At 60.8% G+C, this 11,609-nt stretch overlaps 2 protein-coding genes across 2 annotated transcripts in view; one reads left to right on the top strand and one right to left on the bottom strand.

Annotated features, from left to right (window-relative positions):
- Nucleotides 1-1,046, top strand: part of VOLCADRAFT_74564 (uncharacterized protein) — a 2,740-nt gene extending 1,694 nt beyond the window's left edge. Inside the window, exon 6 of the mRNA XM_002950229.1 lies at nt 555-1,046. Coding sequence (XP_002950275.1) covers nt 555-614 — 60 coding nt within the window. The 3' untranslated portion in view covers nt 615-1,046. The remainder of the gene's footprint in view (nt 1-554) is intronic.
- Nucleotides 1,047-8,067: 7,021 nt separating this feature from the next.
- VOLCADRAFT_74566 (uncharacterized protein) overlaps nt 8,068-11,609 on the bottom strand; it is a 6,452-nt gene continuing 2,910 nt past the window's right edge. Inside the window, exons 5-10 of the mRNA XM_002950357.1 lie at nt 11,087-11,213; nt 10,478-10,684; nt 9,862-10,147; nt 9,440-9,729; nt 8,885-9,123; nt 8,068-8,806 (exon numbers count right to left, since the gene is read on the bottom strand). Coding sequence (XP_002950403.1) covers nt 8,617-8,806; nt 8,885-9,123; nt 9,440-9,729; nt 9,862-10,147; nt 10,478-10,684; nt 11,087-11,213 — 1,339 coding nt within the window. The 3' untranslated portion in view covers nt 8,068-8,616. The remainder of the gene's footprint in view (nt 8,807-8,884; nt 9,124-9,439; nt 9,730-9,861; nt 10,148-10,477; nt 10,685-11,086; nt 11,214-11,609) is intronic.

Here is an 11,609-nt window from a genome sequence, read left to right on the forward strand (position 1 = left end):
AGAAGGAGGGAGGGAGGGAGGGAGGGAGGGAGGGAGGGAGGGAAGGGGGGAGGGGGGGACTGCTTGGGCGTGGAGTGAGGAGATTCACTTTCATTAGGTGGGTAGGTAAGTAGTAGATCGGTGGGTGGGTGGGTGGGTGGTTGACAACAGGGTGTCCGGACGTGCGGCGTCATGTGATGTGATGTGATGTGAGCATGTGACGTCCGAGCTGAGCGGGAACTGGCGGCGGTGGACCCCGGAGAGTGCGATCACCTCTCCCCCGGCAGATTGGCGGACTGATGAATTGATTGAAGCCTCTGGGCGGGAAGCTTATTCTACATCGATCGACACAGTTGTGGATGCGGTCGTAATCCCTCGGGCTTTTCTTTCCACCGTTCGATCCTCCGGGCTGCTGTTGTTGTTGTTGTTGTTGTTGTTGTCGGATGATAGCGGTCTCACTTAAGATAACAACCAAATCCCCTCGGACCCGTCTCCCCCGCACCCCCCCCCGCCCCGCTGCGCCCCTCCCTCGGGCGGCGCTTGGTGTACGTCGGGTGTCCGTACTCGTCCTGCAGTTCTGTATCGCCACAATGAAAGATGACTATCTGGGAGTGATTGGCAGCGACTTCGCGTGAGGAGCCACCTGGGCCCCGGGGTGGAGGGGGCTGAGGGGGTCGGGAGCGAGGAGCGAGACAGTCCCTGCCTAGGAGGGTGACTGGAGGTTTGGAAGGGAGCAGGGGCTGCCGGCGAGGACGGGGGGAGGGGAAGGAGGATGTGGAAAGTGCTTGGCGCTGCTTTGTCGTGATGCTGTGTTGCGGGTCCTGGGCCCGGTCTGAATGCGGCCGTAGTTCTCTCGGAGGTCTGGGGGACCACCTGGGAGGGGCACATCGCGTTCATGCGCGCCGAGCCCAGGCGAAAGGGGGGTTGGGGGAGGATGTGAACGTCCTCGCTCGGCGCCACAAGAAGGCTGCTGACCTTCCACAGGGCCTCCCCTCCGGCTTTTGTGGACGGGCTTCCCCCCCGCATTTGTACGGAACTTGTAACTTGTAATGCACATTGTTGTTTTCAAAATGATAATGTATCGCTATTGCGACACTTCAATCACCATGTCGCGTTAATCGTCATATTCAGCAGAGACAGCAGCAGCTGCTGCAGCTCTATCGTCATTAGCTGCTGACCGCCGCGTCCACCCCCCGACCTCCTTCAGCTTCCCCGCACCGCCACAACTGAGCAGAATGCCATGCACTGCCCTGCCACCGAGCAAGTGACTCTGCATGCGGGCCCCCCACTCTCCGCTCGCACCTATTTCGGGGCTGCTTCAGTGGTCGTACGAGCACGAGCCCTGCATCCTTGGAACCACCTGCACGGGTACGGCTGGGTACGGCAAGGAGTTCGGTGTAGGAGCCAGCCGACCTGCCGCCACGAACATCAATACACCTCCCCACCGCCAGGGGCCCCGGAAACCCCTCCTCCTTACAACACACATGCACATACAGACGCACATGTCGTCGCCACCCTTACTGCAGTAGTGCCTAAGGCCGCCCCGGATGCAGCACTCGGCGGGACATCCTCACTGCTGGGACCCCGCACCACCCGCCGTCCTGACACGGCCGCCACCACGTGTGCCGTTCCTTCCCCCCGCCCAGTCCGCCATCTGGTCCTCCCCGACCACCCGCCGCAGCTGCGGCATGCTGTCCGGACACACGTAGCCGCCCCCGAACTCTACGGCGGCCGCCGCGAAGGAGTCCTCCGCCACAATGGTGGCGGCGGAGGGGGGGGCGAGGGGGAAGGGGCGTCGCAGCACCCGCAGCTGAACTCGCGCTGAGAAGGACTCCACCGAATAGTTCTAGAGGGGTCGGGGGGTGGGGGGTGGGGGAGATCTTGATGTGGCACACTGATCGGGGTCAGAAGGGGGAATCCGATCATACCATTACCAGCAGCAGCAGGAGGAGGAGGAGGAAGGCATATCACCCAACCTCTTCTATTTACGGGACGACACGCCCATACGCGCATACACACATACACACATATGTTCACGGGCATAAGGTCTTGATCGCACACCGCGGCGTGTCATGTGGGGGCTCCATGCGGCGCTCAAGGGTTGCAGGTGCCGCCCCAGAGGGGGGGATGGGGCTGTAGGGGGCCCGCAGCCGCCTGCACCGGGGGACAGTTCTTCCAGCCGGCTGGCTTTGGACCCCCTTTTGACGTTTCTGATATCCCCTCCCCCGCCTCTAGACACCCCGCCTCTAGACTTGTGGACCGGCAACGCCACGGCTCACCGGCTTCGCCTTCCGCGGTTGTAATCAACGGCCTTCGTCCGAGGGGGAAACCAACCTTAGCTCAAAACACCAGCAAACGCGTCGCGTTCAATTTCCATTTTTAAACTATCATGTTAAACTAGGGGAAAGCTGATGCGTTGTACAGCGCGGCCCTACCACCCTATTTTCCCCTCCATTGAGCCCCCTCTCAGAGGGATGAACACACCCGGAATCCGGTACCCGTGGGGCAGGGCAACGCCTGGAACGTGCTGGGGTCCGCCGACGCAGTTACTTGTACGATATGCATGATGCCGTACAGCTCCAGGGAGAAGACCCCGTCGCAGCCGCGGACTGTAAGCGAGCTGAAAAGTGCCGGATTCCGGGGGTCCAGTGCGAAGGGTACGGCAGGTGGCGGCGGGTGGTACGAGAAGACGTACTGCCGGGTGACAGGGATGATGGGTTGCAGTACATGCGGCAGTAGCCCGCCAGCCAGTACGAAGGAGGCCTGCGGGGGAGAGATGCACACAGTGGTGCGGGGGTGTCGGTGGAGGGAAGAGGGGGAGGGAGGAGAGGGAGAGGGGAGGGGAGAGAGGAAGGGCAGGGAGGAGGCGGAGGAGGGGTAGGGTATACCGGAACGCATGCTGGAACTAGGGTTGTCGTGGTTTGAGGCGCAGGCCGTTCTTCGGTAACTCAGTACTGATTGCGTCAACAGCACCGGTAGCAGGTACGACGTTACCCAGTATAATGCCGTACTTCATGATGTTCCCTACGGGAACCTAAGCCAGGAGCCCAACGGGTCTGAAGGGCGACGGAAAGGATGCCGTTAGCCGCTCCATGCGCAAACGTGCAATAGCCTGCCGTACTGGGCGGGGTGTCGTAAAATGGCGATACCCCCTAACCCACCGAACCTATCTCGGGCCCCCCTAGAAGCCCCACCACCACCGCCAGCAGCCCCTACCTCGCCCCCCGCAACCCTCCGGTGCCCCTGAGCCCAGATCCACTGGTCGGGAAACGACTCCCCCCAGTTCTTCTCCAGATGCAGTGAACCCGACCGCCACGTAGCCGCAGGAGGAGGGGGAGGGGGAGGGGGCGAGAGATGCGGCCGCGATCGCGGCGGAAATGGCGGCGCTTCCGCCGCCCGCTGCGGCTCGGATATGGCGTCACAGCTGCCTTCTGCATTACCGTCCGCGTATGTGTCCTCGCGAAGTTCGTATTGTACGGGCGTACGGAGGCTCAGTACGTCGTACCGTAGCCGCAGCAGGAAGCCTAGCCTCGCTGCCCAGCCCTCTGGCGAGGGGGCTGAGGGGCCCGCCCAGGGAGACGAAGCAGCGCAGCAGCCCGCCGCGGACCGCAGCCGCAGGCGGGCACCACCCAGCTGCAAAGCTATGCGGACCGACCCGGGGGTCACCTCCCACATGCAAAAATCCGGATGTGCTGTGCCCCCGTGGTTGCTATCGGCGGGGTCGCCTCCCGCCACCAGCCTGAAGCTGACGACTCTGTCGCCGCTGCCCCGGTGTAATAACGAGCCGCCGCTACTGCCGCCGCTACTGCCGCCGCTACTGCCGCCGCTACTGCCGCCGCTACTGCCGCCGCTACTGCCGCCGCTACTGCCGCCGGCTCCGTCGCAACCGTCGGCGACGGTAGCTCCGCCTGACAGAGGCGGCGTTACAGGGGACTCGACGCGCAGGAGGTCGAAATTCCGTGTGTATAGGCGGGGCGGCTGACCGGTGTTGGAGACCAGGATGAAGGCGGCAACTGCGGGGTTGGGTAGCTCCTGACCTGTAGAGGGAGCCGAGGAGGGGGGCGAGGAGGGGGGCGAAGAGGGGGGCGAGGAGGGAGCCGAGGAGGGGGGTGAGGGTGTGTGTGTGTGTGTGATTAGAGGGGCAGCAAGCCCACCATGCGGGGCATCTGCTATCGACTGGATGACCTGCGAGGCTGAGAGGGCGGTCTGCGAGGAGCATCCTCTCAGGAAAAGGGTACAGCGTTAGCCCTCCTGGTGCTCAAAGCCCCGTTCCCCCGGTACCTCTCCATGCGTCATTGTGTCCGCATCTGGGCATCTGTCGAACCTCCGGGGCGATTGCTGGACCCAACTGCCGGCATCCGCAAATGCCACGTAGGCCTACATACTTAACTACCAAACGACCTACGTACTTAACTACCCAACCACCCACCCGGGAAGTGGCCAATACCCACGGCGAAGGAGAAGGCGCCGCCCTGGTCTGAGACCCGGCAGTACCAGCCCTCGAACCACGAGCGGGAGGAGCTACCCGGCGGCCGCCCGTGCGGGTTGTAGTCGCGGTTGGATACGTTCCCACAGAGGTCGGATGCGGAAATGAGTGGAGTTGTTGTGGTGTGGCTGGTGCTGTCAGGGGTGGGTGGCACACATGACTGCGGGCAGGCGGGCGGGAAGGTGGCTCCAGGCTCAAGGTCAGGGCTGTGGTGCTGAGATCTGTCGGCCAGGGGCGCTTGTAAAGGCCCAAGCATCGCAAGAAGCAGCAATGAAGACCAAAAATAGCAGATGATTTTCATGACAGTCCCTAGGTTTCGTTTATAATGACACCGTGATTATCTGCTGTATGACGGTGTGAGGCGACGAACAGGGTGGTCGTTTTTTCAGTTGCCCGGAAAGATTTGGAAGCCGAAAAGCTTGGCGATTTAGCAAACCAAATAAGCTTTCTGTGGGATATAATTTGACCTCTTATGTAATTGTCTTTAAGAATTTTGGAAAGAAAGGAATCGCGTTTATGCTTCCCCGTCGTATCGACCGGTTTCTTTATGATTAACGTCATACCAGAGGGCCCCAAGGCGGGCTGACGTCAGAGACGCCCCGCCTGTCAGTCATTCAGCTTCAACAAAAACAACCCTGAGCAGGACCACGATGTAAGATGCAGGAGGTCATCCTGCTGGGGGCTTCATGTTATGTTGCCTGCCTCTACGAAGCGGGAACAATATTTTTCCTTGACCTTCGCTAAAGGCCTTAATAAAACGATTTTCACGTGTAAGCTTGCAGGGCATCTTTGTTCTAGGTCCGATCCCGGAACCCACATGCCGGTGGCGGGTAAACGGGTGACTTGCAGGTTTCGCGCCAATCGGCGGATCGCCTACCTTACCTACCAACAGTGAACCGTACTTTCCGCAGCTTTCCAGTCCTTTCCGCAACAACCTGCGCAGGGATTTGATCTATTGCCAAAGGCCCAAAGCATGAAGCACGACTTTCCTATCGCTCTGAAGCAGCAGGATGCTTTGTTGTCGACGTACTGAAACAACAGCAAAAGTTGTCAGCTATGTAATGCTCCTGCCTCTTCAAGCCCCTCCACAAATGTGGTGAGATCGAAAGACCCCGATTGATGGGTTGTGAACCATCTTAATGACTGTTCACCGACAGAAGTACGACAAAGCGCAACGGATTAAGCGCAACAAATACCAAGGCGGATACCAAGGCGGATAGGAAAGCGGATAGGAAAGCGAGACAGTGTAACGACTCATGTTCGTTACATACTTCCCCTCCTAATCGGCTGGTCGTCCCGATAGCCCGGACGTGCAGTGTTCAACTCCACCGCGGTGTTGACATCATACCTCCGTGAAGACGGTGCGGATGTGCCAAGGTCGGGATTGTTGACAAAAATTGAAGTCCGCTGCCCAGACATGGAGCCTAGCATCTGCCATGAGCAGCCGGAGATATTGCTGGATATATGCCCTTTGGGCCGGGGCATCAGCGCTTGGAAGGTAAGCACTGATTAATGTGAAATTATGGTCTCCCCAGCATACGGGTAGGCACGGTAGGCGACCGTCTCCCAATACCGTAGGCTAGGCCTGCAACCCCAGGAAGATTAAAGCCCCGCTGGTGAGTAAAGTGCGGCGGGTAAGGATGGCTGTTCCGCCTCCACGCCGGCTATCCAGCGCGGGGTCCCATCAGGATACCAACTGGCCCAGGTGGAAAGCCTGAGATAGGTTATGGAGGACCATGATTCATGCTTGAGACATGTGGTCCTCAGTTACCCTTGTTTCTTGGAGGCAAACAATATCCAGCCGCTGCCGAGCCCATTGACGAATTGGGCTGTGTGTTCGGCAGTGTTGTTGTATCCTTAGGCCAGGAAGCTGCGGATGTTGTGGGAGCACATGCACCGGAGCTGCGTGGCGACCTCCCCAGGTGGTGAGTCCCGGGCATTGCAGTGCAGGGGGGCAGGTCCATGCTGGGCCCAATACCCGATGGGGTATCGAGCACCTACGGCCACGTGTTGGCTAACGGGATGCCATCAAGCTGGAGCTTTACGAGGGGCAACAGGGTTTCGTCGGCATTCGCCATGGGTGCATCATCCTCGGCGCTCTCCAAGGACAGGTCCCGTGGCAGGGTCTGACGGTGAACTGCTCACGTGGTATACGGCCGGTCCGCTTCATCAGCTGCCAGGTCTGTCTGCAAAGGGCTGTCGGTGATGAAGTCCCACCACGCTCCGGTGGTGGGCGAGATCTCCCGCTGCTAGGGTACAGCGGTAATTCCATCCCACTGCTCCATAACAGTGGTTGTTGTTTCCTGCCGGGTAATGGTGATGGCAGCAGGCGGTGCGTCCTGCTGTGTGGCGACAATGGTAATACCCTCCCACTGCCGAGCGGCAGCAGCAGATGCAGCTATCACATTCGGTTGTTACAGACGGGCCGGGGCGCACTAGGGGGAGCGGGGGCCTTCACGCTGGGCCCCGCCCAAGAAAGGCGAGTGTAATGAAGGCGGCTTTAGGACATCATGAGATGTAGTGCTGTGATGGATAATGCCGGGTTTGGCGGTTCTGCGGGAAGAAGTTGCGTTGGAGTGTTGGTGCAGTTAGCCCCAGCCACAGATGGCCTCGAAGGTGGTCGTGCGGCCGTTCTCCTTTGAAGCCACCGCCGCATCCCACAGAGCGGACTTTCAATTACCGGTCGCTGCTTGCCACCAATGTCGCCGAAGGCAACATCGCCATAGCCATCGCGACACTGCACGTCGCCGAACGCCTCAAGCGTCCCCGCCGCCACCACCGGACGCAACCAGCACTCCTCACATGCGCCGGTGCAACGACACCAGTGGGATCCAGCTCCTCAGCCACGTAGCAGAAGCAGAGCGAAGCAAGGTTAAGCGGAAAGGAAACATAGCTAACCGCATTACCGACCTCATCACAGCCGTTCGATGAAGCCGACGTTACCGGACACCGGTCGCACGACCACGCTCCCCCCTTAGCTAGAAATGCGCTGCCTCATCAGTGCACCTTGGGGCTATCGCGCCGTTACCCCTCGCTTGGAAGAGGCCGGTGTGTAGACCTCGTAAGCTGGTAGTGGTCGTCCTGGGGCAGCCACTGCTGACCACAGAGGCACAGGGACGCCGCCGCCGCCTCAGCGCCCAAGTAAGTGCCCGCAAACCCTCTTAAAGGTCCCCCTTAGAGAAATGCTCCGTCTGCCTTCCGAGGCCGTCCTCGTTACCGTTCAACCACTCTCTGTTCGCACAATCAAACAATAGGCCCTCCAAAGGGCACCTGGACGCTTCCAACTGTAGTCACGAAGTTACGTCACCGTACAGTATTCGACCTCGTTCCCCGTCACCCACCAAAGGAAGAGGGCGGATAGGGCCGTCGCCCTGCAGCACCCACCTCTCACGTCGCGACTTCATGCGACCCACCCCCTCTCATGTCGTCCCGATATACATCTTATCCCGAATTCCAACATTTCCCCAATTAAATATTGCATGTGGGAACAAAAATTCCCCTCACCATCTGCCGGTCCGGATGAATCGCGTTGTACTGTATGATGTACTTATGTATTATGAGGAGAACCCGCGCTCAGCCCGCACACCCAACAATCAGATTATCGTGGTACGAGCTAGTCGCACCATATGTACGGCACTATGCTAGCCTAACTAGAAGCAACAGCAAGACAAAGAAGACAAGCTATGTGCAATTATGCACTACACCGCCTATATATGCTGTCGCTCAGGTGTGTGTGACGCAGCGGTGGGGGGCTGTTGTTGTTGGAGAGAACGGCGCCACCGACGACATGGCGAAGTCCAAAAGGGTCTAGTGTCGTAACCTCACACACCGACACGCAACGGCTTCAGAAAGCAACGAAGTCACGTCTAGGCTGCTACGTCTACGCTGCCGCCGGCGTCTGCGCGACTTGGCGTGCCCGGCAACTGCAACAGATCACAACTCTCCACTCCGCAATGTCTCGTCAGAAAGAAGAAGGAACACGACTATACCGCCTGCGGAGGCCACCGCTGCGCCGCGAGCAAAGCCTGGAAAACGGAGCAAGGCCGCCTGAATGAAAAACCAAAGTCCCAGCTAGCTTTTCAACACCGCAAACAGCGCCAGCAGTTGGTGGTACAGCTGGTGCTGCAGCTAGAGATGCGACGTATGTTTAATCATTTGCCCTTTTGGCCCCGCCCCCGGCCGCCTCCACCTCCGCCACCGCCTCCCGCCCCCCCTCCACCCCCAATCTTGCGCATGAAGGCCTCCATATTGAACTCCTTGCTGTATTGCGACTCGTCCCACATCTCCCCCATAGCCGCCAGAGCCGCCGCCAAGCCGCTCTTCGGCGCCGCCTTGCCCTTTCTGCCGCCAGGTCCCTCGCCCCCTGCCTCCGCAGCAGCCGCTGCCTCCACCATCTCCACCTCCGACGGAAGCATTGACCCGGCGGCGGCACAAGCGGCGCCTCCGCTGCCTCCGGCGGCGCCAGCCCCGAACACATCGAGTAGCGAGGCGGTGTCCATGTTGTCCATGGACATGTTGTCGGCGTTGACGACCGCCGCCGCCACGTCAATTTTGAACTGCTGGAGGCCCATGACCCGCTCCTCCAGAGTGCCCCGCGTGAGGATGCGGTACACGTTGACGGTACGGCGCTGACCCAGACGGTGTGCACGGTCCATGGCCTGGTGGAAGCGCACAGGTCGGGGTGCGGAGGAGAGTGCGAGCGAGTCAGTGCGAGTCAGTGCGAGTCAGTGCGAGTCAGTGCGAGTCAGCACCCAGGTGGCTACGCCCCCAGGGACCTACGGTAGCCGGTCAGGGCGTGGTGGGTGGGGGTGCTGGGGGGGTGGGGGTGGGGAGAGATGGAGGGCACTATGCCACGTGGTCCGGGAGACGGCTGGACAGGTGGCAAACGCGGAGAGGGCCCCAGCACACACACACAGCACACACACAGCACACACACAGCACACACACAGCACACACACTCCCCGCTCCCCGCACCTGCATGTCCTTCATGGGGTTCCAGTCGTGCTCCAGGAACACCACGGTGTCGGCCGAGGTCAGGTTCAGACCCACACCGCCCACACCAGTGGTGAGCAGCAGAACGTCAATCGTGGGGTCGGAGTTGAAGCGCTGCACGATGCCGAACCGCGCGCCAGCCTCTACGCTGCCGTCCAGCCGAAGATAGGACACGCCGTACGGTGCCATCAAATCGCGCTCCACGATATCCAACAGGGACTTATGCTGCGCGAAGACGAGCATGCGGTGGCCGCTGCTGTTGCCACCGCCGCCTTCGCCAGCGGCGGAGCCGTCGCCAGAGTCAGCGGCATTGTCGCCGCCGCCGGGGCCGCCAGCGGCTGTGGCCGCGCTAGCCGCCACCGCCGCTTCCTCGTCGCCGTCGGTCGCAGGAGCGATGATGCCACAGGTCGCCAGCAGGTCCCGAAGCGCCGCGAGCTTGGGTGAATGCTTCAGTCGCCGCAGCGCCGCCTCCACGCCCGCAGGCTCGTTGGTGCGCAGGACCGCCGTCGCCGCGGCCCGGTGCGCAGCCAGTCCCAGGTCCATGACCATGGCGGGATGGCTGCACAGCTTACGAAGGTACTGCAGCGACGCAAACACGTGTGGGGACGCGCCCGCGACCGCACCTCCGCCGTCACCGGTATCGTCACTGCCGGCGGCAGCGGCCCGCCGAGCTTCACCCGAGCGGAGCGCCTCCACGGCCTCGGCACTCGCCTGCAGCGACACACGAAAAGGAGCGATTACGAACGTTCCGGCTTCCAAAGCCGTGTCCGGCTCTAGTTGACCCGGTACAGGAGGTTTACTCCTCCTGTGGTTCCGAATTGACCGCTCTTCGCTCCCCTCTCGAGGTGCCCCCTCATGGAGGTGGAGGTGGAGATGGAGGTGGAGGCGGCAATAATGAGAACGCATTATAAGGAGGCTGCACAGCGGGCCTCAATCAGTCCTTGCTTCCCGCCCCTGGTCCCCTCCCTACCATCCCTACCATTCCGTCCTAGCCCCGGCCCCACCGACCCCCTCCCGCACCTTGGACTGCTGGAAGTCCGCGTACAGTCGCGCCTGCAGGTCGCTGAGGTCGCAATAAATATCGGTGATGATCTTGGGCGGCAAGTCCGCCAGCACCTGGCCCTTGGTGCGCCGCAACACGAAGGGCAGCAAGGAGCGGTGCAACCCCTCCAGAGCCAGCAAGCCCGCCTCCGCCTCCCGACTCCCCCTCTTGCTGACACGGGCCTCCTGCCATCACCACCACCACCACCACCACAGTTATCATCAGTGTTGGTTGTTAGTTGTAGAGGGCGGGCACACACAACCACCCGGGAGGGGCCACTAAGAGAGGCCCACAGGTGGGGGTCGACGGCAGTGTGGGTGCTGACTCCTGGCGACGGGGAGCTCGCTCAAATCGGCCCCTTCCGTGCAGGAGTAGGGGTTACCAATTGAGGCGCGTTGTGGGGCAGCGGGTTGGCCAGCTGTGTCAAACATGGCGACTGACAAGGCGGGCTTCTGAACCGACGTGGAACGCCTACGCCTGTATACACATACGTACATACGTACACACACACACACACACCTCTGATCACGCACGTGTTCCGAGGTGTTCATTCAGGACGTTCCCCACTGCCGCCCGGATCAACCCACCTGCAGCGCCTTCCCGAACTTGGCTCTGAAGGTCCTCTCCTGCCCTAGGAAGCCGGGCATCAGGAAGTCGAACAGTGACCACATCTCCAGCACATCGTTCTGGATGGGTGTGCCGCTGAGGAGCAACCTGAGGCGCAGAGAGGAGGAGGAAGAATAGGAGGAGGAGGAATAGGAGGAGGAGGAATAGGAGGAGGACGAACAGGAGGAGGAGGAATAGGAGGAGGAGGAATAGGAGGAGGACGAACAGGAGGAGGAGGAATAGGAGGAGGAGGAATAGGAGGAGGACGAACAGGAGGAGGAGGAGGAGAGGGAAGGGGAAATCATATGAGACATGAAGCCATACACGCACACACACACACATAAGCACGTGTGTCTCTGTGGCCTTTGCGTTCAGGCACTGCCGCTGTCAGTAAATCCCGGAAAGCTGTTGTGCGTTCTCGAGTCGGTATGGGCCCAAGCTGCGGTTGAGCCAGCAGCAAGATATGCTCCACAGCCGCCGCCACAGCGTGCAACGGCAGCGTCT

The sequence above is a fragment of the Volvox carteri genome (assembly GCF_000143455.1).
Source record: "Volvox carteri f. nagariensis unplaced genomic scaffold VOLCAscaffold_18, whole genome shotgun sequence".
Lineage (NCBI taxonomy): Eukaryota > Viridiplantae > Chlorophyta > Chlorophyceae > Chlamydomonadales > Volvocaceae > Volvox > Volvox carteri.